Here is a 24,011-nt window from a genome sequence, read left to right as displayed (position 1 = left end):
CTGTTATCAAATCCGACTTTTCAAATCAGGACACCTCTGAATTAAGGTCAGCATTTGTCAGTACCAAGGGTGTCCTTGATAGAGAGGTTTTACTGCAGACATTGCAACATGGCCTAAATATCATGGCGGGGACAGAACTCAAACCATACCCCAGTTGCTAAAGCATACCTGTGGATCTAATAAAACGACTTACCTCCAAATATCACTACTTTTTGAAAAGGTGGATGATTTGATCACCTCTGGTGCCATCCAGGCGTAAGTCCCTGCCGCGCTCATGTGAGTTGTCTTGTACACTTCTCTCGCTAAGCCAAAATCAGTAATCAGGAGGGTTTTGTTTCGAAGTTCGTCATTTTCTATCTTTTCTCGTATAAGGACTGGAAACACAAGATGGAAAGAAATAGTTAGGTTCAACTACTTGTTAACTTAATTGTAAAAAATCTTTTGGTTTTTCCACCAGAAAATGCCTAATCTGAAAAGAAGATGAAGAGTGGTTGTTTGTCATTAAAGATAAGTGTCTGTCTCGCATCGGCAGGTCGACCAATCTAAAAGGACATTGAGCTTGGTCCCAAATTCGTAGTTCCCATTCCATTCGACCTCAATAAGGACACATCTCAATCAGGGACAGCATTTATTAGTCCAAGGGTGTCCTCAAAAGAGCGAGGTTCGACTGTACTTTCAAAACTCTACATTCTACAGCACTGTGTTGTTTGTCAATGCGAGGAATTCATGCCAACATGAGTTGAGTGTGTCGACAGGGAATACACCTCTTCATGAAAATTTCAATATTTCGTTGTCGAGGGAACAATAAAGCATATGTACGCTTGGAGCTGGGAGCAATATCGTTCCAAATTGCTTTCAACTCGGCGTGCATACACATCACTAATCAATAGGTTAAATTGTTAATGGCCTATTACAGGGCTTTTAATGATTAATATGTCACCGAGCTCTCTCATGGTGCAACTCTCGAAGAAGTTGCTCCAGGAGAGGAGGCATGGCTTAAAGTGCTTTTGTTACCCTATGACAACAATGGTCACCCTCATGAGAGACTTCGTTAATTTTTCACGATCGGGTGTAAAAATAAGCAAGAGGTAGTGCATAATGAGGTCGTTGTTTGTATCTAACTGCAGTGGTATCCAGATACTCCAAAAGAAGTATATACATAGAAGTCATGGGTCTCCACAAAATGTCGTTTTTTTATGGTTGCGAGAAACAGTGACCACCATGATGCGCAAACGCCTCATAGATATATTTGTCTTTCGTGCGTAATGGCGGACTTCATCAGGGCCATAGTTATGACATCTTGTGGATAGTCCAAGTGTCATGTTGCATCTTCTGACGTCAGGCGGTGATATCGTCATGAATAACATCACCCAACTACCATCTTAAAGATTTTCACCCGAGCAAAAAGCCGTATCCAAACACGGCAATGATGTGGATAGTCTCATCCTGGGTTCCAGCAGAAACATCTCCCAGATGACATCGATTCAGACAGTCAAATGATTGAGCGGGGGAAAAAAAACAACAGCAAAAAAGTGTTGATCGAATTGCCATTCCCTAGAGTGGTCCTAATAGCTCCTGTCTCAAACGGCGCTTGTCCGAGCTTATACAAATATGGGCAACGGTGGTCCGATAGAGTTGATTGACCGCTACTGATTATCGTCTGCCGATGGTTAAGTGCTACTCTATCAGTCGTTCAATTAATTGTCACCACTCGTTGACGCAGTATTGCACTATTTCCACCGCAGCGCTGGAATGGTGCTGTTTGATTGGACATACTCGTCGCTGATGACTTCACCACCAGTCGAAATCGGTGAGGGGACAATTAAGAACTTATTCTGTAGGTTTGTTCTTCAAAATCATGTCCTTAACAGCTTGAACTTTGTTATTTTGAAAGCATCAGAAAAAGACCACGTCTGATACATGTGGTTAACTCTGGAATGATGTTTGCAACTCAACCCTAAACATCGTCATAAGTGCCTGAACTGGTGGCGTATAATTCAAACACACAAAAGATTCCCCAGCTCATTTTAGTTTTTACCAACTTCAAATACAGCAAGTATTGCAGGAATGCAAGTGAAACACTTTGACCAAACCAAGCTGGTCGACTGTGCCCCTCAAGGAAATGAGAGCAAGACATTTTTTAACAGCAACATTTATCGGATGAGGACGCTTGCCCGTGATGCCAAAACACAACTCAATCAGATATTTCCCGTCGGAGACGAAAGGCACGTGAAAGGAATCAGTGGTAGATGTAGCACTACAGCTGCACAGCCAGCCTCCATCCATATTTCGGCCACGATTTCAGAACACTGACAATTAATGGATGAACTGCTGTGAACTGTAAATATCCAATCGATATTTGAGTGTGAAGCAGTGCACTGCCTGATCACCATTGCAAGAGAACATTATTTTCATTGAGGCAGGACAGGGGCAAGCTTTCAGTTTGAGAGTTAATCTATATGAGAGTCACGTTATGATATGATCACGTTCTGTTAATAATCAATTAGAGTCAAGCTTAGTTCATACTGATCAATGTTTTGAGAGGATAGTCCGTAATGGCAACATTTTTCAAATAATGTCAGGATTACGCCCACATTCTTTGCCAATTGATAGCTGTTTTGGTAGAGAATGATTTACTACCGTTTTGGGCAAAACCGTCACTTTTTAACATCATTTTTATGATCTGAAACAACTGTGCAGATGATTAGAATTTACTACTTTAACTCTGAAGTTGCAACGGTTTAAACTAAATTGAATGTCCCGTTGGTCTGACACATTCAAAGGAAGGCACTGGACCTAGAAGCCCATGCAGACACAACTTTGAAAGATGGACGCCAGATAAAATTTAATATCCACAGATTTGGCTATGTTCAAACATGACAAGAAGAAGAAGACGACTGGAATGTGACCAACCAATAGGGGCGATAGTCTATCAAGGGGGACTGATACTCCTACTCTCCCTTCCTATAATAACAATGAGAAAGAATCTCCAATGAAGAAGCTCCATCTCATCCTACGTCCCACGTTGCTCGAATGCAATGTGCTACCAAGTTGCGCTCGTCAGAAATCTTAGTAAGCAATGAGATGATATTTCTCTCGAGGCAGAGGAAAGAAACGCTGCTCACCCACCCACCATATATAGAGGCACTTACACCAAACATTCGTGTCTTTATTGGCAAACTCAAAGGACCTGACGTTCGGAGTTTTAGAAAATTAACCTATCCTGGAAGAAATCAATAACGATGTGTAAATACTTGACTATCCACACCCGTCAGGATTAACATAAGGCCCGTGACTTAGCGGATAATAGCCAGTAGACGTAGCACGATTAATGGCCGGACTGGCGACATCAATCTTGCTAACGAATTGATGCCACTGAGAAGTTCACTCCGAGTTCAAGGATGCTGAATACTTTGATGGCAATGTTCGGAAAATAAGTTCATCAAAGAGAGAAATGGACCAATTAAGGCACTTAGACGGGTTCCAGTAAGGGGAATTTCACTCAGTGAAGTGAAGCCACACTTTCCCTTACCTGATGTGACCTTGAGGCTTTGGAAGTTTATTGGGGCTGAAGTGCATTCAGAGATGCAAACCTTGTAGGCTACACCAAACAACCTGTGCACAGAATATGTTCTCAAATTTTCAACACGACCCAACCTCTCTGTTTGGGCATCTCTCTGAGTGCGAAACAGCTGCACGGCGGTCAAGGACACACAGCAAACCAATGAATGGGGATGCAAACACTATAAGCCAACGATTTATAGTTGTCATTTATCAAGGCAATATTCGATCAGCTGAAACACATCAATCTTTGAGGAGGAGGCCATGGGAGGCCACGCATACAAACATGACAATGTACTCGAGGCGATGGGAAATTACGAGATGCTGGCGGACGTAAATGAACCGGACAAGAGATCATTTGTACGAGTTGCGTGCGGCAATTAGCCAGCTCTCCATAGTAAATTTCCTTTGATTTATCATAGAAAATGGCTACGAAGACTAATAGTGGATGGAAAGGAGGAGATTCAAACCACAAGAGATAAGTTCTCGTTCTTTCTGGTGAGGGCACAAGAATATGGATTTGATGAAGTACCAGAGGAGGTTTGATAGTGACGTATTGCTGACTTTTGACCATATTAGAATTGGAACCGCCTGGAAAGCTTCATAATCATAGCGATATTCATTCAGGACACATCTTTCATTTCCCAATCAGAAGCATTCGGTCGTTCAAGTTGATATACACACACCTGAAAATAGCTGCAGAGATTTCCATAACACAACTTCTTTAAAAAATTTACCACATCACTCAAGTAGATCTGCCATATCATGAATTTGAGAGTAGCAGAAACTGCAATGATGTTCTCTAAGATTCCATGAACCTCTCGTTCGTGACGGCCTGATGTAATCGGTGGCACCGTAATGCGCTCCCTGATTTGTTCAAGCGGTCACAACAAACTGATTACTCAATTCCCCATTTATCATCGAGCTTTAGGAACTCCGATCCATTGGCCGGCATTAAGTCCGCTGACCCACTCCATTAAGATCACGCGGCGAGAAAAAGAACACCAACATCATCAAGATGTTTGGCTCCGAGCCCAGGAAAATGTTCAATAATGAAAATGAATTGGTACCGATGCTTTGCATACAAGAGTTCAAAATGGAAGAGCGGATAATGCTATTTTACAACTTTCTGGTTGGACTCTCCCTGACAAATGATCTGTCGGAATTGCCAAGACATGGTACGCTATAAATGCTGACAGAACCAAGGAAAGTCGAGTTGGGAAGAAAAATGTACTGAAGCAGAACATCTAATTTGTGGAACAGTTTGGGAAACTGTGTAGTTGAGTATTGATATTGATTCAAAATATATTCGTAACACATCTGTATGCTCCGGCAGACGTAAGTTCTGGTCCAACTTGATTTCTACATTTCTGAGTAGTTCAGGTCTGGCAAGCAGGACAGTTATCCAATTTGAATTTTGCCCAATCCTCTTTAATTTCCTACACTACTCTATCCCCCTAAGTGTATTTGTGAATCTTAAACACAGCAGGACTACACTCTCTGACCACCACAAATAATGTGGAAACCCCAAAAATGTCAGGTCTCCATCATCACCATCAAAGTCTCAAACCCCTCAAAGATCACGAGCTATTCCCTAGGAAAGGTTTCAAGGCCACTTGCTAATTCACTGATGACATTTAAAACAGATTGAACAGATTGGGCCCCGAGGAATTCTATCATCCCCAGACAGTTAGCGTTCAGGTTTCCACTTGGCTCTTGTTGAGCTCGGCTAACTGATCCTAAGATCGCAAACTGAGACCTTCATTTTTAGAACCGGTTTCAGCCGAACATGTGCTCCGGAGAAAGGAGATGCCGAGACTGCTCTACAGAAATGAATTCTGAACTAAACCAAGCTGCCGAGACAGCAACAATTTGCTGGCCATCCAAAAGGAAACATGGCAAGGCATACAAGTAAAAAGCTGACAACATCATACAAAATGTTTATCTTCTTCAGCAACTGCTTTGGGATTGCCAGGGGATGCGCCAATGTATGAGCAACCCCCGTAACTCTCGTGTTCAGATACAGCGGTTATTCTACAGGGAAATCAATGGCAATCTGGTGCCGATTTTGTCAGATAGAGCGGAGAACAACCACCGTCATTAGGATGCAATCAGTCTCGCCTTGAATGGAGTCGCGCAAATAATTCATTATTCACGGAGCGGAGGAATCCTCGGATGCGGAAAACATACCATATCAATGCATTAAGCAAGACAACGATAATACTATTCAGGTTTATCTGCCGTGAAGCTTAGCTCAAGATACCCATTTCTTTAGCCATTTTGTAACCATGTGGCTTATTATTATCATTTAATGTTTTAGTGTCTTTTTTCTTGCAGCATTTTCTCCGAAATCAGTATCATCAGCAAAGGACTAAACATCGCGGAATTTCATCTCTATCTAATTGTTGATGCAGACTTCGACATTGGGCATTGTAAGACCACGGCAGATTTTAACCTTTGATCAATCTGGATGCTATGTCTCATGATCTCGTCACCAAGAAAGCATGACAGAATCTCCTTTATCTGTAGCAATCTTTTATGTGAAATTGGCACAGAATGAATCAGATAGAAGTTCAGCCTGGTCACTATTGTTGCTGTACTGGTCTGAACATTGGACATTGTAATGATTGCCAATCTAGGCACTACTTTCTGATGTCTCATGACAAAGTCACCAACTTAGCATGTCATTTGCAACTAGCCATAGCACATGCAAATCATGGGTTTCCAGCCTCTATCATTTTCTGTCGATGCATTTGAACATTCGACAAGGTTAGTGATGACTTGGTAAATCTGGTTTCTGGCATCTGATGCCTCATGACAAGCACCAACTCAGCTCCTGGAACCTTCATTCACTATTCACAACCAGCCATCGCATATAAAAGTCATAGGTTTCCAGGCTCTCTCATTCATTGTTGATGCATTTTTGAACACTGGACATAAATTGTGATGACAAATTTACTGCCGTTCAATCTGATTGCTGGTTTCTGATGTCTCATGACCGAGTCACCAAATCAGCATGACACAATCTTCTCACCACCATCGCAGACAAAAACACATAATTTCCTGCCGTTAACGAAGTCTTGATCACATGATTTTTTGCCGTGTGTGCGGATGACAGTTCGCCTGGTGGCAAAATCTCAGGAGTGGGAAAGATACTGTTCATCTTCCATTGATTTTTTTCTTTCCGCACGCCTACATGCTGCACTTGGTAGACAGGAGACCGAAATCAATGTTTGCCTTCACTGAAAGTGGCTACAAGAATAAGATTAAAGTGCGAGCAAAAAGTTGCATTTCAGTAACACATATACAATTATAGCAGCATTAGAATTTGTTCACCCCCAGCCTCGATCACCTATTTTCGGAAATACTCGACACATCGTTTGACATCTGATCCTCACCTCTATCAACCGAGAGGACATGTTATCAAATCTATACAGGAACAAATATATCTTTCCGGCGCTACCTCGAGGATTGATCGTATCCATGAAACACAATCATCTGATCATCAGAGAGCTTTGTACACGACCCACGCCAGAAAGCCATGCAGCTCAATGCAAGCGAGGGATGAATCGGTAGGCTGAGTGAGGCTGGGCTTATGCTGCGGCTTAACTCCCATAATAGCCACAGTTGCTCTACAATGTAGCACATTTGGATAACATTTTCTTCTGTATGATAATCCCTAGATCAGCATTCTGCCCATGCACGCATCTCCAGACTATGACGTCTTTTTCCTTGCGTTAATTCTCGATTGAGGACTCCAGGGGCAGCCAGCGGTCCACGAAGATGAATCAAAGAAATGAATGATATGGCAAACTTTCTGTGACATTCATGGATTTTTCATGGATCAAATATATTTTTAAAGTGCTACATGTAGCTGTTATGTTCATGCAGTTTCTTGCCAAACGAATTCATTGGAATCATTACTTCAGTTCGTATGACAACAGTGGAACTTCACTCGGCAGAAAAATGTTCAGTAGAACCTCTGTATTAAGGACATCCTCAGGACTGGCAAGTGCTGTCCTAATAGAGAGGTGTCCTGATTAGAGCGGTCAAATTGAATGGAAACAAACAATTTGGGACCAAAACTAGTGTCCTTATTAGAGAGGTCACTACTAAGGGAGGTTCTACTGTACTTACTTAACTGATAGCGTCTTTCAAGAGTGCTGTGTGTTGAAATGTAAAGGATGGGCATGTAAACTCGACCCTTTCTCAGCGTCAGATAAATCACACAACGATATCATTGTCACCCGAGAGGAAATCTAAAAATAATATGGCCAGGCAGGCATGGTATAAGATGTCTTAGTACGATGATAAATAGCGAGAGTGGTGTGACATTGGTGTGAGGAGGCTTGACATTTCTTCAAGCCAAAGAAATAATGACGTGACAAGTACCATCAAAGCCCTTGGGGAACTCAAGTCTGTAAGAATACATAGGTTCGTTTATCACAAATGAGAAGCCTCAAGAGAAGGAAAGTACACAACTTGTTATGATTACTAGCTGAATGTTTGCCCACTATGATACACTTGAGATGGACCATAGATTGGAAAGGAATCGTTATTACTTATTGACAAAGCAGTGATGTCCCAAAAACGATTTTGGGTCACATCTCAGGTTTTTTACATTCTCTGAATTTCTTTTCACCATCTATTTTGGAAATCTCAGGGTCATGTTGTTGGATATTAGATTACCGAAAACAAACAAAAAGAAACAACTTTCAAATCAACATATCAAACACTAGCAGCCAGACAGATTCGCAGAGTTGGTCTTGGCTTTCAATCGCTGTCAGTGTTGCAGCACCCAGCCACTGAAATTTGGTCTTGGCTTTCAATCGCTGTCAGTGTTGCAGCACCCAGCCACTGAAATTTGAACTTGAAATTTGCACAAGTCACCACACCAATCCACGAAATGCATCGCCTCCAGATCATCTATTCCAGCAGTGATCGAGTCGTACACCAGTAATCAGAGCTTCCCAGTATGAATGAAAAAGTGCCAAGAGCACTCAACTCGCTGGAAATAATCCTTGATACAAAGGTCTTAGTAATGGAGTGGGATCACTGCGCCAAACAGCCTCATACAGACTCCCTGACAGCAAGATACACCACACAGTAAAAAGACTAAAAGGTTAGTGTAGTAGAGCCATGGTGGCTGTGTCTTCTGCTGCAGTATTTTCTCCCTGGACTATGAGCTTTGACCTTTGGTACGCCACTTAACTCAAAAGCCCAAAATTTACTTGACTGGGATGAACGATAACAAACACTGTGTTTGCCAGCCCGAGATGTCACTATCGTGGACAACAGTCAGGACTATGACGTGACATTGTGTGCACGACCGTACCTAGATTGTACGGCGGAAAAGTATAGCAAACAGTGACAGGTCTATGTGGTACACCTGCCTTCCCGAAGTCGAGAAGATGAATGATGTAAAGCGAAAGTCCAAAAATAACAATCAGAACACTGAAGAAGAAGATGCATTCGATCCACTCTCTCACGATTTTTGCCTAAAAGTCCTTTGATCAAAAGGTGGATTGAAAGTCGGGCTTCTTATCGACACCCAAGAAGGAAACACTTTTTCTTCTTCCCATTTGTCTTCCGAATCATTCCACCATCCTGCCATCCACACAAGCAAGGCAAATCTATATATGGCTGTGCTGGTAGGTTCTGCTTCTGGTATCAAATATTCATCATCTATATTGTAATCCCCTGTGGAGGAGGAAGAATTGGGTTACTCTCTTCATCTTTGGTGAATCAAGAGATAAGCAATACAAACAGATCATTGCCTCCTCATTTGACACATGTTGGGATGTCAACAACATTTACATCAACGCCTCTCAGCACAATATCATTCGCAATGAATATTACGAACATCTATTCTTTTGAGACAGCAGACAAACATTAAGGAAAACCAAAATGATTTGACCAAGGTCAAAGGATACATTGCTAATCCACATTTGAAACAAACTTACTATCATACAACTATCTGATAATGTTAAATTTCTCAAAATAATCGCAACAATGTCGCCTCATACATATCAGATGCTGTAGCTAAACCACCATATTCCCTCAAGTGCAACACAGCCCATTTCATTGTACTGAATAGAAATCAGCGCTGTGGCCCGCGGCAGTGTTTTTTAATCATGTTTTATAGACACCCCCCTTGGCTTATCAAAATGCTAAGAAGTTGTCAATCTCATTTTGCAAATATTTACATTTGGAGCAATTTCATGGTGTTTATGAAAGTTACTCTGTGGGTAGGCAAGACACACACCCACATCATGCTCTGACAAGCTTTCCTATACCTATCAGGGAAGAATAAGGATGCTTAAAGATTTGCAGTCTGAAGCAAATGCTGCATGATGTCACGGCCGAGTGACATCACTCAGACATGTTATCTAAAATCACTTGGATATGTGATGTTTTGCAAGATCAGATTTTTCTTTGGCTAGAAGTTTAATGTCCTCGAAAACATGATAGATTGACACTAGGTGCTTTGGACGAGAATGTCAAGTTCTGATTTCGATTTTCTCAAAACAATATCTGAATGGATGACCATGTTCGACCACATCATCACTCAACTCCCCACCCACTGTCAACAAAAACGTCCAGCACCTCACTCGACACCCAGCAATCATGAGAGTGCAACATCTTGCATCACCATACAAATGGACCACAGCCCTTCGTGAATAACATAACGCATCCCCACACCATTATAGACTCAGTTATTAGTTATTCCAATATAATACACTGCAAGTCATGAATTACGTACTTCACTCTATACCCATTGATTTGCATGGCAATAAACAATACCAAATATCCATCCCAGCAACACTGGATCTTGTTTTTTTTATCGGGAAATTTAATCAAAAGGCGCCCAGTGAGATTTATCATGCTGTTCAACAGAAAAAACTGATTGATTTAAAATTCTTTTTGTTGGAATAGGTTTGCAATTTGGAATTGAGATGCAGTGGGATGAGCGGGTGGGGCGAGTCAGTTGCTCTGATTCCACCTAATGGGGGGCAGCAGGGGGGGTTGTCTGGGCCGAAGCCCTCAATTGACTATTCTGAATGAAGCCTCCTTGATGATGAGGCGAGATATACCAGAAAATTATAGGGTACTATAAGCTGACAAATTGCGATGGATGCCACAAATGACACTGACATGTAATCTATTATGATGGCTGTTGAAATATTTTGGGAATATTCGTACCGGTATATGTATGTAGGTGGAATATGGTGGTTTTTGTCGAATATCGCCATTGCTATGAAGACTACAGTCAGGAATGAGTATAACTTGGAGCCTGTAACAGCCACCAACTCCTCTTAACCTTGGATGAAGAAAAAGGACTTGAGTAAGCAACACAGCTGATGGCTCTCCAACTGTATCTTCTTCCAATGTCCTCATATATTAGAGACTGGAAGCCCTGTCGAGATGGTAATCGGTATTGATCCACGGCCACAATGTAGCTTTCTCAATTCCTTCATTATGCGCAGTCAATCAGCTGGCCATTCATGCCATGTTCACAAGACACTAGCACTTCCAGTACACCCCGTAAATGTTGGTTGGTTGTCAGTGACAAGACAGTGGCACTTCCAGTACAAATCCATAAATGTTGGTTGCTTGTCGGGTCTGTGACAAAACTACACACCTGTAAATATTCGTTGGTTGTTGGGCTTAGTGACAAGACACTGACACCTTCAGTACAAATCTGTAAAATATGTTGGTTGGTTGTCGAGTTCATGTCGAGACTCTGGCACTTTCAGTACATCCCAGAAATGTTGGTTGGTTGTTGGGCTCAGTGAAAAATTCAAACATTTTGTTCAAAATGAAGAACAATTTTTCTAAATTAGTTGAGGGGCAAAGGCTTGGGTGGGAGCCCCCTTGTAAATACACCTGCAAAATACCCTCGAAATAAAACCATACATGTTTGTTCCTTAAAAACTTGCTGAAGTAATGCGATATTCTCATCATTCATGTCATTTGCCACCAAATGCTCTTTTTACTGCATGTAGGCGTGAATCAATGGTGTCCGCTCTGATGTATTGCGCTCTGTGTATATGCAGGGAAGTAGCTGGCGTTGCTCATTTTGTTCCCTTGACTAAATCAATTGCTTGTCTCATCAGGAGAATACAAGAGCGCTTGTTCACATATATACACTGATACAGATGGTGTTTTACAACACAGATATCTGTTTTTCAAATATTTACAGCTAAATGGTTGTTGTATCATCATCTTGACCACCAAGGTTTTTGCATCTTATCAAGATATACCCCGGCTCCATTAAACACATGCGGTGCAGGATGCTGTATCATTTGCTTTTGATGCGTCACAGTGATATTTCTAGTCAGTGCCAATTACTGCTGTTTTAAATCAAGAGCCAGGTCGTTTTTAAACCTCCTAAGGATGATTGAGTCTCGCCAACAAGGCTGCCAGTACCAGCTGGCTGCACTGCACCATTCAGATTGTCTGTAGACTAAACCGGTAAAAGTGTTTAAATCTACTGATACGCCTACTACAAAGTAGTCAAAGGTATCATTTCACCATCATGGAGGAGTAGAAAGCTTTTCCAAATCTACTGGCATTAATACTCCGATTCACAAAGAAGCACCTGCATTCTAATCGCAATCCTATCACATTATAGTTCTCGATGAACAAAATTTACGATCGGAGTGTGTAAAACACGATGTACAGTCCTCATCAGATGTAAAATCACACCAACACAAATTTTGGTTAAATTGCAGATTTGAAATACAGTTGCAATAGCTATATAATGTCAGTCATTACCAAAATGTGTACATCACAGAACTGGGCATGATTTCTCTTAGATCAAGACTGTACATCAATAATAAATAGAAGAACTACTGCAGCTGTACAACAACATCCTGGAATCGGTCATTAATTAAAAACTAAAAGTACAAGCGAACCAGGCTCGAGTCATAAAAAATATTTTCTATCCGGGCAAATTTTGACAAGGTGAGCAAGGTGTACCAGGGAATAGTAAGCATCAAGGAACTGCTACATAATGTAGGCAACACCAATAGCAGGCAACACTGGACCATGCAGATTCAAACACATGAACAAACCCATCTAGCTGAACTGATCGAAGAGGCAAGATATAAACCCCTTTTTTTAATCAAGATGGTGGCTTATGGGCTGTATCGTATGAAAAAATCTCCAACAAACATCGCTTGAACATCTCGCACAGTATCGATTCTTGTCCCTGGGGTCCATTAGTAACAAGGTAGAAACCGACCCTTGAGACTTGGGTAAATGTCTTTACATGATTGGCTGCGATTGGGTTGTGATTTCCAGCAAGATGACATTCAAGCAGCTTTTTCTAAATTCACTGTATTACCCGACTGATATTGATATCTTTCAATGAGGGGATTCCCAAGCTAGAGCAAAGCAGATGAAACAACAGAACTGCACCCATTTCCCGAAAGTTGCTGACGAGAACCATGAAATCAAAATTTATTGGCCTTATCATCACCTGGAGCAACCTTGATTGGATTTCATTTGCTGGTAGTGGTAAGGAGAGATGAACAAAGCGCCAACTCGTAATTTCTCAAACCAGGATCAGACGCTGATCCTCTGCTGTTCATTGCATTGCTCTATCTCATGTCAAGGCATTCTCACATGGATTTGGACCATTCTTGCTCGAATCCAAGCAGACCTCACTTTTATACGAAAACGGAGAAATGAAATACGTCCTGTCTTCAAACTATAAAAAGGGACATGGCATCGCCGAAGACTGAAATAGTCAGACATATTGTCACTCCCATAAGGGGGGATACACATGACGATAGTAATATCTTTGCTCTTCACCATCAACACTAAAGGGACATTAAGGAGTCACCATTAAGGAGTCACTAAAAGGGATATCAAGGAGTCACCGTCTTCACTGCTAAAATCTAATGCCATCTTTTGCCCCTTCAGTTATTCTTCTGTTCAAAACTAGTTCTTGACCAACAACAGAAGCCACCACCTACCCAACGGAAAACACCGAGTAGTCCTGGAAGCTTGCCTGAGAGTGAGATGAAACTGATTCATAAACCCGGAACGTGAGTATGACCAATTGTAACAATAGCCGTAATGAACAATAACAGGAAACAATAACAACGCAATAATAGGTGGACCAAACAAGATGAAAGCTTGATTGAGTTCTTATGCAATGATACCAAGGATTAGGACGTACAACTTCACCTTGTATCCAGGCAGCAATCACCATGATTACATTCCTATTCCCATTCTGTCTTGAAGACGTGCATATAGTTTGTGCCACAGCACTCTACCGGTCATCAACCTTCCAGCCTCATCTTTATTCATCAGGAACATAAGAGTTGGCAGATTGCACTGGGACCGGCATGAGACGAATCAGATCATCTCAAATTGATGCCATCTGCATTCACTCCCCACAGTCATATCATACTGGCAAGAATTAATCAAGACTACTCTTAATTAATTCTTGATACCGTGTACCGTATCTTATATGAATGGAGAACAGTTACGAAGACAGAATGACAACTCGCTGACATGCCGACGTTTGCAAGACAAAACGTTTGAGGGGATGGGGCCAGAAATACACCTGAAAGGGATGCAAATGCCCAATCAAGATATCATCTCTTAACAGAAAGCGACCACACCCGCCATAGCCCAGGTCTTATCATTTTCATCTTCCCAGCTACAGTACATGTAGGTCGCAGTTGTTGGTCGTAGGTCCTGACATGTATGTCAATAAGAGCTCCGCAAATGAGGGGTTGTTTGGCAGCGACCTTGGACAGAGTTACGACAATATGACGAGTGTGTCTGTCGTTCTTCCAGGTCGCGTTCACCCTTGTTGGTTGCCAGGTCCTCACTCCCACGCAGTCTAACCTTGATTCTCTCAACAACAATAGATAGCACTTTGCCACCAATGATAGATAAACACACTGACACCTGGAGGACTATGATGATTCAGTCCATTCCAAGAAATTCAACGATTTCAACGATTTAGTAAACATTCAATCACTCTTCTATTCTTCTCCTGTCCATGTTGTCATTCCCGTGGCCACCTTATAATAGAGAAAACAAAGTTTGATGGTCAGACCTTAGCAAATATAGACATACAATTATCTCATTATCGTTTTCTTGTCACCGTGATAAACCATGCATGAACTGGGTAGACCCTTTTCATATTTATCACAAGGGCAAGGTCAGCAGAACACTTTGCTTTTCCCCTTTCAAGTGAAGGATGCTCTTCATTTTGGTAAGGATCAAGCACGACACCTCATCACTCTTACACGACCAAGGAACGGAAAGCCACCGCAGTACAACACAAAGTCTTCACCACAACAGAAGTGAAGTCCAGATAAGACAACCATGAATCGAGACCAATTACCAGATGAAAGAAGATTGTCTGAACACGAAATGCTGTGTACCAGAGGCAGGGAATCTCGTGATGGATTTGAAGAATGAACCACTCAACAGCGAGCCATCACATTAGTACAACATATCGTCTACATCACAACAGAAGTCAAGCCCAGATAAAGACAGCCCCAAATGGTGACCAATTCAAGACAACGTCTGACTTTGAATGGTGTACTATATACTGAGTCAAGGATCCTGCGATACATTTGAAGAAAACCAGCCTCGAATTGCTGTTGTGAAATGTCTGATGGCGGTAGTCGCAAAATCAATAGCTGGTTTTTGAACCAGGCCATGTATCATGGTTACTTGTGTGGAGCCATGGAGAAAGATCCAGTGGAAGTGCGTTACATCTTCATCGTATGAAATGTGGATGAGAAAGATTGAAGGAATTACCTTTTTGTAAAGGATAACCATCTTAACCACCAAGTTTTTTGCATCACATCAAGATACCCCCGCTAAGGTTTTTAAAGGGAGTAAAGACCATGAGGTTCAGGATGTTAAGATACTGGTTGCCCTTCAAATTGCTGTTTTATTGTAAACCCTATAACTCTGGAGGCTTTGAAGGGCTTTATACTCTCAGAGGCAGCTGTCACAGAGAAGGGAGCAACTGACCTCGTAGAGATTTCTCTCTCATTTCCTCTAAGAGACCTCTCCCTCTCCTAACCTAATTCTGCCCTCAGAGATAATCTCAGACCTGCTGAACTCAGGCCGTAGCATCTCAAATGCCTGCTGCGAGGATCAAAACTGGCAAATATCATCACACCGCAATTCATAACCTGAGTCGAGAATTTCTAGTGCCATGAAAATGTTCTCAATCTCAATCTATATTTAGTGAACAAGGCCGATGCAGATCTATTTCTGTACTTGTATCGATTCTAAAAATAATGCTCAAGTCATATATTCTGGAATAAGCATGACTAATGCAGGTCTGCTACTAAGCTTTTCCGATAAAATAAAAACATTGACATATCACATTTTACACAAGGGGAATACTGTCAGGGACTTGATGTGCCTGGCACCATTTCCAGAAGCTAACGCGTTTTGTCTGAATACATGTACAAAGGAACCTCCCTTAGCGGACACTTCTCTATCAAGGACAACCTCTCTATTAAGGACGCTAGTTTTGGTCCCAAATTGGTTGTTTCAATTCAATTTGACCTCTCTAAACAGGACACCTCTTTATTAAGGACAGCACTTGTCAGTCCCGTGGATGTCCTTATTGATAGAGAGGTTCTACTGTATATAGGTCAAAATTTTGTGCTTCCATATACTGTGAGAGCTTCTCACACACAAGTTAAGATCGAGACACCTCAATCACCCTATCTACAAGTCCTTTTCAGGAAAGTGAATAATAAGCCCATGAGAAGTCTGTAGTTTAAATCCATCTTGGGACAATATCAAGAGTGCAAAGAATATATCTTGTGTTTTGAATTAAAATAAAGACCGGTCGATATTTTAAAAGTTCTTGGTATCAGGGAAGCAACTTTTATTATTTGTCTATCATTTTATCAATCATGGTCACTACTGATAAAACTCTGGCAGACAGTAGTCATAATCAGCAGACATATGTACCAGGGAAGCTTTTGTAAATGTGATGTACAGTACAGTATATATTACAGATTGTACATGTATACATGAAAGGCACATGCTTCAAGAGCTGCTAATGAATATTTACATGAACCTTATTGGTAAACAACCAATATGTTTCATCATTTACTCATAAACATTGGTCCAAGATGTGATATCCTGTATGCTCTGAATATGTTATGGTTAATGGAGATCTTATCGAAATCATAGCCTTTTTTTAATTTTTGATCCCACGCAGCCGACTGTATGGTAGAATTTTGTTGGTTATCTCTGGCCTAAGGGTAAATTTGACGTCATCTTGGCTATTTCCCACTATCAACGCAAGAGTGAGGTTTCTTCTCTTTCATGCTAAAGACAACAGCAGACACACACCACGGCTTGTAATCATACAAGGTATCCTCCCCACCCCATAGTACGAGGCGACTTTCATCATCAAATTGCACACCTCCGGTATGACGCGCTATCAAACATGGTTTGCATGATACAATAAGCCACCAATTTGATTTGCTGGCATTTTCTCCAGGCATGATCTGATAATAATGTTCAATCACCATGGATTTACAGAATAGCAAAGTAGAGATACGGAAGAAAGGCAGAATGTCACCGTCAGCCGTGAAGAACGTGTGCAGGAAGCAACAAATGGATGTACTGATACACACGTGACAGTATTACCTTTATGACTATGAGAAGTTATCCTCATTCTCAGTCTCATCATGTTGGCTTCATAAGATTATCATTTAGAGGGTAAAGGAAAATCATTAGTTCTTGCTGGCATACTGTACTAGTCAAGTGGCGTGATGGCCATGATGGCAACATATTGTAAGACTTCCCAGATTTGAAAGTATAGGTTCAATGGATGTTGTCTTGACTGTATCAATCTTACAAACAACCATAGTCATTTGTTCAATACGTTTTGGAGGAGGCAATCCTGTCTACCATTTTCCTCAATCGATCTCAATATCATGCCCCCTCTGATTTAGTACGCTCTTCCTGAGCGTTTTTGAATATCACTCCTCCAATATTTAAAATCTGGACGTATCATCTGTAAAAAAAGATGGCACTGAAGGCTAGACAAATGACCAATCAAAATCCTCACTCAGTAAACATGGAAAAGGCTTCAGCCGTCGTTGCTACTGGACACTTTTTGATTGGCGAAGACGTGAACCCAACCCTTTACGACCACATCCCCAACAACATGTACATGTACCTCACATGTAGCTAAAGAGCTCCATCGATCAACACACAGATGGAAGCTTTCATCGGAGAATCACACCATAATACACGCATGACATGACAAGATAGAGCCAATGCGCCTGACCGGTGAATTAGTCGTGACAAGCATATCAATCAGAAGAGCCTTCAACTCAGAATCTCTGACGATGAAATGGCAGCCATCACACGCAGTCATTTTTCACTGAGAAGACTTGAAGTGTCAAAGCAGGAAAGACGCTGATCGTTGAAAATTTTATTTGACATTTTCAGAGGGTAATATACTCTCATGAGCAACTGACTCACACCATGAAAGCAGTTAGGCAGTTGGTTCATTTCGTTTAAATTTCTATATTTTTGAAGCTCTGGGGATTCATCAATGTTGGACTCCTAACTCACACTCACAGCAAACGGCTTTATAGGTGCCAATTAGGGTTACAGTGAGTCCATTCGCCAGGGGAGGAGAATTGAGTTGCAAGTGAGTTCATCCCTTTTTGACAAGATATAGTTTAGGCTCTGCTCATCACACTCCAACAAAGAGTCAGAAGTAAGAGCAACCCTACTTATTTTATACCACAAGCAGCACCCCTTGAACCCGGCACAGCTAATCAACAGAAAAACAGCCAAGGAGAATAAGCCAATATAAAGTAAAGTACAATACGACTGCCGCGTACCAAGGCTGCAGCCGGCGATTTAATACCTATGGTGTTTTTCTGTGCTATTCTGAGCACTGCGCCATTCAAACACCACAAACAAATCCTTTCACCCAGTGAGTATTTAGATCAAATATCTTTTCTGGAAGTACTTTCTATCAGTCGAGATTTAGAATCATCCGAGCTTGTATGTGCGGCTTACACGAACAACACACGCTCTTGTGTCGCTTGCATCTACAAGAACAGCTAGAATCGACTGAGTCTGAGGTACACTGCAGTCCCTACTAGTGGAAGTCCCGTGGAAAGGGGGCATCAAATAGAAGGGAGAGTTGTGCAAAGCTTAGCAATGGCATTGCCTTTATTTTCTTTTGTGTCAGTGGCAACTTTCATACATTGCGATGTATTATACTACATGTACTATCTATTCATATTGTACGTATAATTCATAGATCAACCTGCCACCAGGTTTAGAACCGCAGGCACCAAGGGCGATCATCGTAGTACCCAATCTTATCAGGCACATGAAATATCAACTGCCCATTTCTCTTCAATATCGATATAAAAGCAAGCTTTGGCGATTGATTGGAGGCTAACATTAACCAGGTGAGAGGAACAGGTAGAAGGCACATGCAGGTGATAGGGAGCAGAGGCAAGGCCACCAGCAGGCCAAGAGCTCAAACGCCACGCACAGAAGCATTTCCATTCCATCAGTTCTGCACAGGCCTCCGGTAACGATGCGAGTTGGCCAAGTATGACTAGTAGAGCCCTACAGGCATGACATCGACAGAGGTTTACAACATGTACTACGACTGACTGGTATTTGGGGATGACTACTAGGTACATAGTACATTATGTACATAAAAACATGTAGGGTGAATGGAACAACTAAATATTTGACTTCAAAATGCTCCCGAAAACTATCATTTCTACATAAAAACGTTTCCGGGCCCCATACTGTCAAGTGTCATACAGTGTACATTGTCATGTCAAACAACACCCGGCATAGCCGTTATCAAAACTTTTTCGGAAAAAGAATGTTGTCTGATCAATAGATTCTTGTAAAACCGCTACAGATCAATGTCCATCCACGTTTCCTGATCTGCCAGCACCTGGGGAATGGATTGTAACATACCAAGACCTGGAAAACCACTTGTTAGAATCTGGTGGAAAGCCTTGAAAGCTTACTTTGAACAGGAGCTTCAGCCAAACGAGCACACAGATAAAAATTCTGAAGTACCAGTTCGGATTTCTGACCACAGAAGAATTAGCATGTACTTGAGGAAGGTCACATACCTTGAGAAATTTTGAACCCTAGCTGAGAATTTTAACATTCCTCGCTGTAAAAGCAAGGGTAATCATCCAGACAAACTAAGGCTTTGGCAGGTACGAATTCTCAGGTGTGGGCCTCACACATTTGCCAACCTTCATCTAACAAAATCGCAAATTAGATGTTTGCCAAGTTGCAAACAAAACGGATGTCAGGACTGATATTTCACAGCGGCGTGGCCAACGCAAATATTGGTGGAAGTGTAATGCACACATATGAGCACATCGTGCCAGATTCCTTGACAGGAAGATTTACATCAGTCTGTTTGTTTATAAATGGTCTCAAATCAATCAAACACTTGTCCATCTTAATCAAAATGTGAGCCAACTGCCTTAGTTAATTCGTTTGATGCATATATGGTCAGATCAATAGCTGGACCTGCTCCACAAAAACTTATGTCTATTTTAACAGGGTGGGGCCAGGATCACACTTTACGCCAGTAGATCTCATCTTGAGCAACAAGCCAAGCGTGTTTTTGTCCTGTTTGCCACATCCCTGGCCTTTGCAACTCCAGGGGGAGCGGAGATGCAGCACTTTGACATTCAATTCTCGAGATAATTCAATTCATCCATGCAGGAAAATTGTAGTTTTTTACCATTCACTATTCAAGAAGCGATTTGTCAAAGACAGGATGACAGGTAATCGGAAATCTGATGGAAATGTGAGAAATTCCCATTGATTTTATTATAAATTTTTTGACATGTATCACTAACAGTTCTATCGCATTTGAACATTTGTTCAAAGAACTTACTGTGGGTCCTGACTCAGACATGGAGCTTGTAGTAGTAATTGCAGTTCTTGGATGCACATGGAATGGTATTGGAACAACCAGTACAGTCAAGGAACAGATGGCCTACCAACCAAATGACACATGTTCACCATGTACATGTATGGCTCGAAGTACAAACAAACCTGAGTGTACCAACTATTTCCAATAGGCTACATGTATGTCAGCACTTAGCATAATGCCACCAAAACTCTCGGCCCTACCGTACACACCGTACACACCACATGTAGAATAGTTTACGACATGTATTTCAGCTAGAGAATTTTAGAGCACCCTGCCTTTTCTCAACTTTCTCTGACACTGACCTGCCTCTTTTCATCAATGACTAATGCATTTCCAAGCAGCAGCTGGCTGAGTGTTGTAGAGCACCATGCCTTTTTCAAACTGTGCCCTCTTCTGCCCTCCCTTTTTATATTTCTGGCTGAAACACTAAGTTTTGGGCGTGGACATGATGACCTCACCATACTCTTTATGTACAAAAAATATGTGCTGTGGCATGAAATTGTTGGATTGCAACCAAATTGCAGACCCGCCCACGCACCCAAGTTAGGCTGGGTGGCAATAGCATCTTCAGGCAGCTCAAAAAGAAAACGAGATTATTTGTCTCGATATAATCTCATTTCATACAAAAGATCAGATCATCAATATCCCTTGATGATTTCTCCATTTGACATAATAGACAATTACACAGCTTATGACTGTATTGATCAAAACAATGCTTGTGATTGATTTCAGCAAGTGTCGGACAAAGGCACGCACATTGATGTGATTAGTTTCGATTGGCTACCGCAACTAAGTAGGTACGAGGAGTCACAATGAGGTGGTTATGTGGACCAGAGGCTGTATTACTAGCAATTAGGACAAGAGAACTTGCATGCACAGAATGATAGAAACAAAGATGAATAGCACAAACACGACATGAAAAAGAGAGGCTAATGCCAAGAGGTAATCAATGTAGCGGTCTAATGGTTAAATATAGTGTTGAATGCTCAATCCAAACATTGTGTATTCTATTGCTGGATTATGCACTTGGTACATGTACAATGTATACACTGCTGATGATTGTTACAGATTCATGCACATGTACACAGACTCAGAGGCATGATTTACCTAGCGCTCTTGATACAAATCCGATGTGCACTCCCATGAACTCACTACGTGCTGCACATGCCCATGTTATTGTGCACCTTCAGGACAGGGGCAATTTGTTTCCAGTTGGACGCCAATGAATACACATTCACTGCATAAATAAACCTATGCTAAACCAGGCAAATGATGGACATTATCATGAATGGTTTTCATCACATCATTCACCTGAAGAGCATAAAACTCTCAGGACTACAGGCTACATTAGCAGTGTATGGATAATGGTAATACACTGCTGGCTACATGTACAATGAACCAACCTATTACTTGCCCAAGTTGGAATTCAACTTCAAATGAAAGTACCGTATTTTCCGGATTATCCCCCGCACTGCCCTATGACCCGCACCCCCTTTGACCATTACCTAAAGCCACGCAAGACCCGCACCTGATTATGACCCGCACTGCTCCAAGACCCGCATTCTCCAAAAATAGTAAGCCATTCATTGATGTTGACATCCTAGAACCGCCATGTTTTTTTTAATTGTTAACCAAAGTGGATCAATTCCAGCATGGCCGTAACTATTTTCCCTAGCGGAGACATCACAAACTATGCGATCATGGCGGAAATATTGGTTGAAAACAATGCGAAAACGATGGACATAAATCCTTATCAAGTAACCAGTTTGGTCCCCTTTTTTTTCTTTGGGGTTGGGGCTTATCCCTCTCAGAATCCACGCAAGACCCGCACCTTTGTATTACCCGCACCCCCACTTTTTGGGCCTGTTTGAGGGCAAAAAGCCGCGGGTCATACGCCGGAAAATACGGTACATTTTATACAATGCAACCGTTATGAAGAAAGTGACAAAATAATTCATATCATAGCGACATGACCCTGCCTTCAAAAATTGAATCCAATGGATTCAAGCAAGCTAAAAACTGCAAAGCCAGCCCGTGCCGCCAGATAAGGAGGCTGTCCTCCAAGTAGGAGGCTACAAACAGCCTGATGCCAGGTATATTTGAAGCCACCCCCGCTCATGGGTTGATTTCTGATCACTCAAAGTTGATTACTTACTATTACTGGATTTGAGATCTCTGTGTATAAGAGGCATTGGTGCTTCTTCATGCAAATAATGCATTCCACGTGCAATTTGTATGGCCCAGTCAACAAGAACATCAGGAGGAATCCGGCGACCAGCAAAAACACGGTTAAGAGAGCCACCACGGGCATATTCCATAACAAGACATAGATTCGGTTCCTGGAGACATACTCCTTTCAATGCCACGATATGATGATGATTGCACAGCCAAAACAGTTTAGCTTCCTGGCGCACATTTTCCGCTGTCACGCTGAGAGGTTCGTCAGGATCCTGTCTGGCAGCTTTGACCGCCACTTCCTCTCCACGCCATATTCCGCGATAGACTTTACCGAACCCACCAACACCGATTACATCCTCCAATTCAATTTCTGAGAATGGGATCTCAAACGGGCGGTCATGGGACTGCGGTGATATTTGATCCACATAGGACTGTTGAGTGACGAAGTTGCTAGGAAAAATCCCAACTTTATCTCCAATTTTTCCAGTCCACCAGCCCTCGTCGCCCGATATTTTGGCATCTTTCGATAGGACCTCAACCTGGATCCCACGACGAAGGGTCAGCTCGTCTTCTCCTACAGCATCGTAGTCGAATATTGCTGTCCAATTACGATACCTTTCCTCGCATTCTCTTTCGGCTTTGATGAATGATTTAACAGCTTCCATTGAGAAGGCCACTTTGCCGATGCTTGGCATTCGCTGGCGTTGAGATGTTAGCCAAAAAACAGGCAAAAACAATGGCGCCAGGGAGAAAAAAAGTTGCGCAACTTGAGAATGACATTCGGGGGAAAATGAGGAACAAAATTTTGGAAATGTCAATATCCAAAACAGTGAATTACATATATATCCACATAGATATTTCAAACACGGCACTGTTATGCATGTTGTCTTGAGCCCTAGTCATGCAAGTAAATGACAGCCCACTACACACATCCACAGTGTACTGTAGTGCAATAGGCCTATACTAATGTACATTAATGTACATGGATGTGGGTATCCAATGTATGAAAATACATGAAACAGGGCTTCAGTAGAAAACCCTCGCATAAACCGAATTCCTGGACGATTTGTCCGTCCAATGTTATTTGATTGGATGTAACATATAATTGTTGTATTTATGACACCATTAGACACAACTATATCAATTTCCTTTTAGATTTTAAGGGCGAATTTCACGGCTATTTTCCACCTTTGTCCGACACAAATGGCATACAGCGGCCATTTTCATGTACTTTGACCTTCAACCAAAACAGGGTGCGGTAAGCGATTTGATTGGTTGATTTCTTGCATCTAATCAAGGAAATTGT

At 41.8% G+C, this 24,011-nt stretch overlaps 1 protein-coding gene across 3 annotated transcripts in view; it reads right to left on the bottom strand.

Annotated features, from left to right (window-relative positions):
- Positions 1-23,918, bottom strand: part of LOC135484119 (mitogen-activated protein kinase kinase kinase 10-like) — a 43,554-nt gene extending 19,636 nt beyond the window's left edge. For all 3 annotated transcript variants that reach the window (XM_064765260.1, XM_064765259.1, XM_064765261.1), the window contains exons 1-2: positions 22,683-23,918; positions 194-374 (exon numbers count right to left, since the gene is read on the bottom strand). In XM_064765260.1, coding sequence (XP_064621330.1) covers positions 194-374; positions 22,683-23,400 — 899 coding nt within the window. In that variant the 5' untranslated portion in view covers positions 23,401-23,918. The remainder of the gene's footprint in view (positions 1-193; positions 375-22,682) is intronic.
- Between the last annotated feature and the right edge of the window lie 93 nt (positions 23,919-24,011).

Source organism: Lineus longissimus, chromosome 3, assembly GCF_910592395.1.
Source record: "Lineus longissimus chromosome 3, tnLinLong1.2, whole genome shotgun sequence".
Classification (NCBI taxonomy): domain Eukaryota; kingdom Metazoa; phylum Nemertea; class Pilidiophora; order Heteronemertea; family Lineidae; genus Lineus; species Lineus longissimus.
This window is presented reverse-complemented; position numbering and strand designations above follow the sequence as displayed.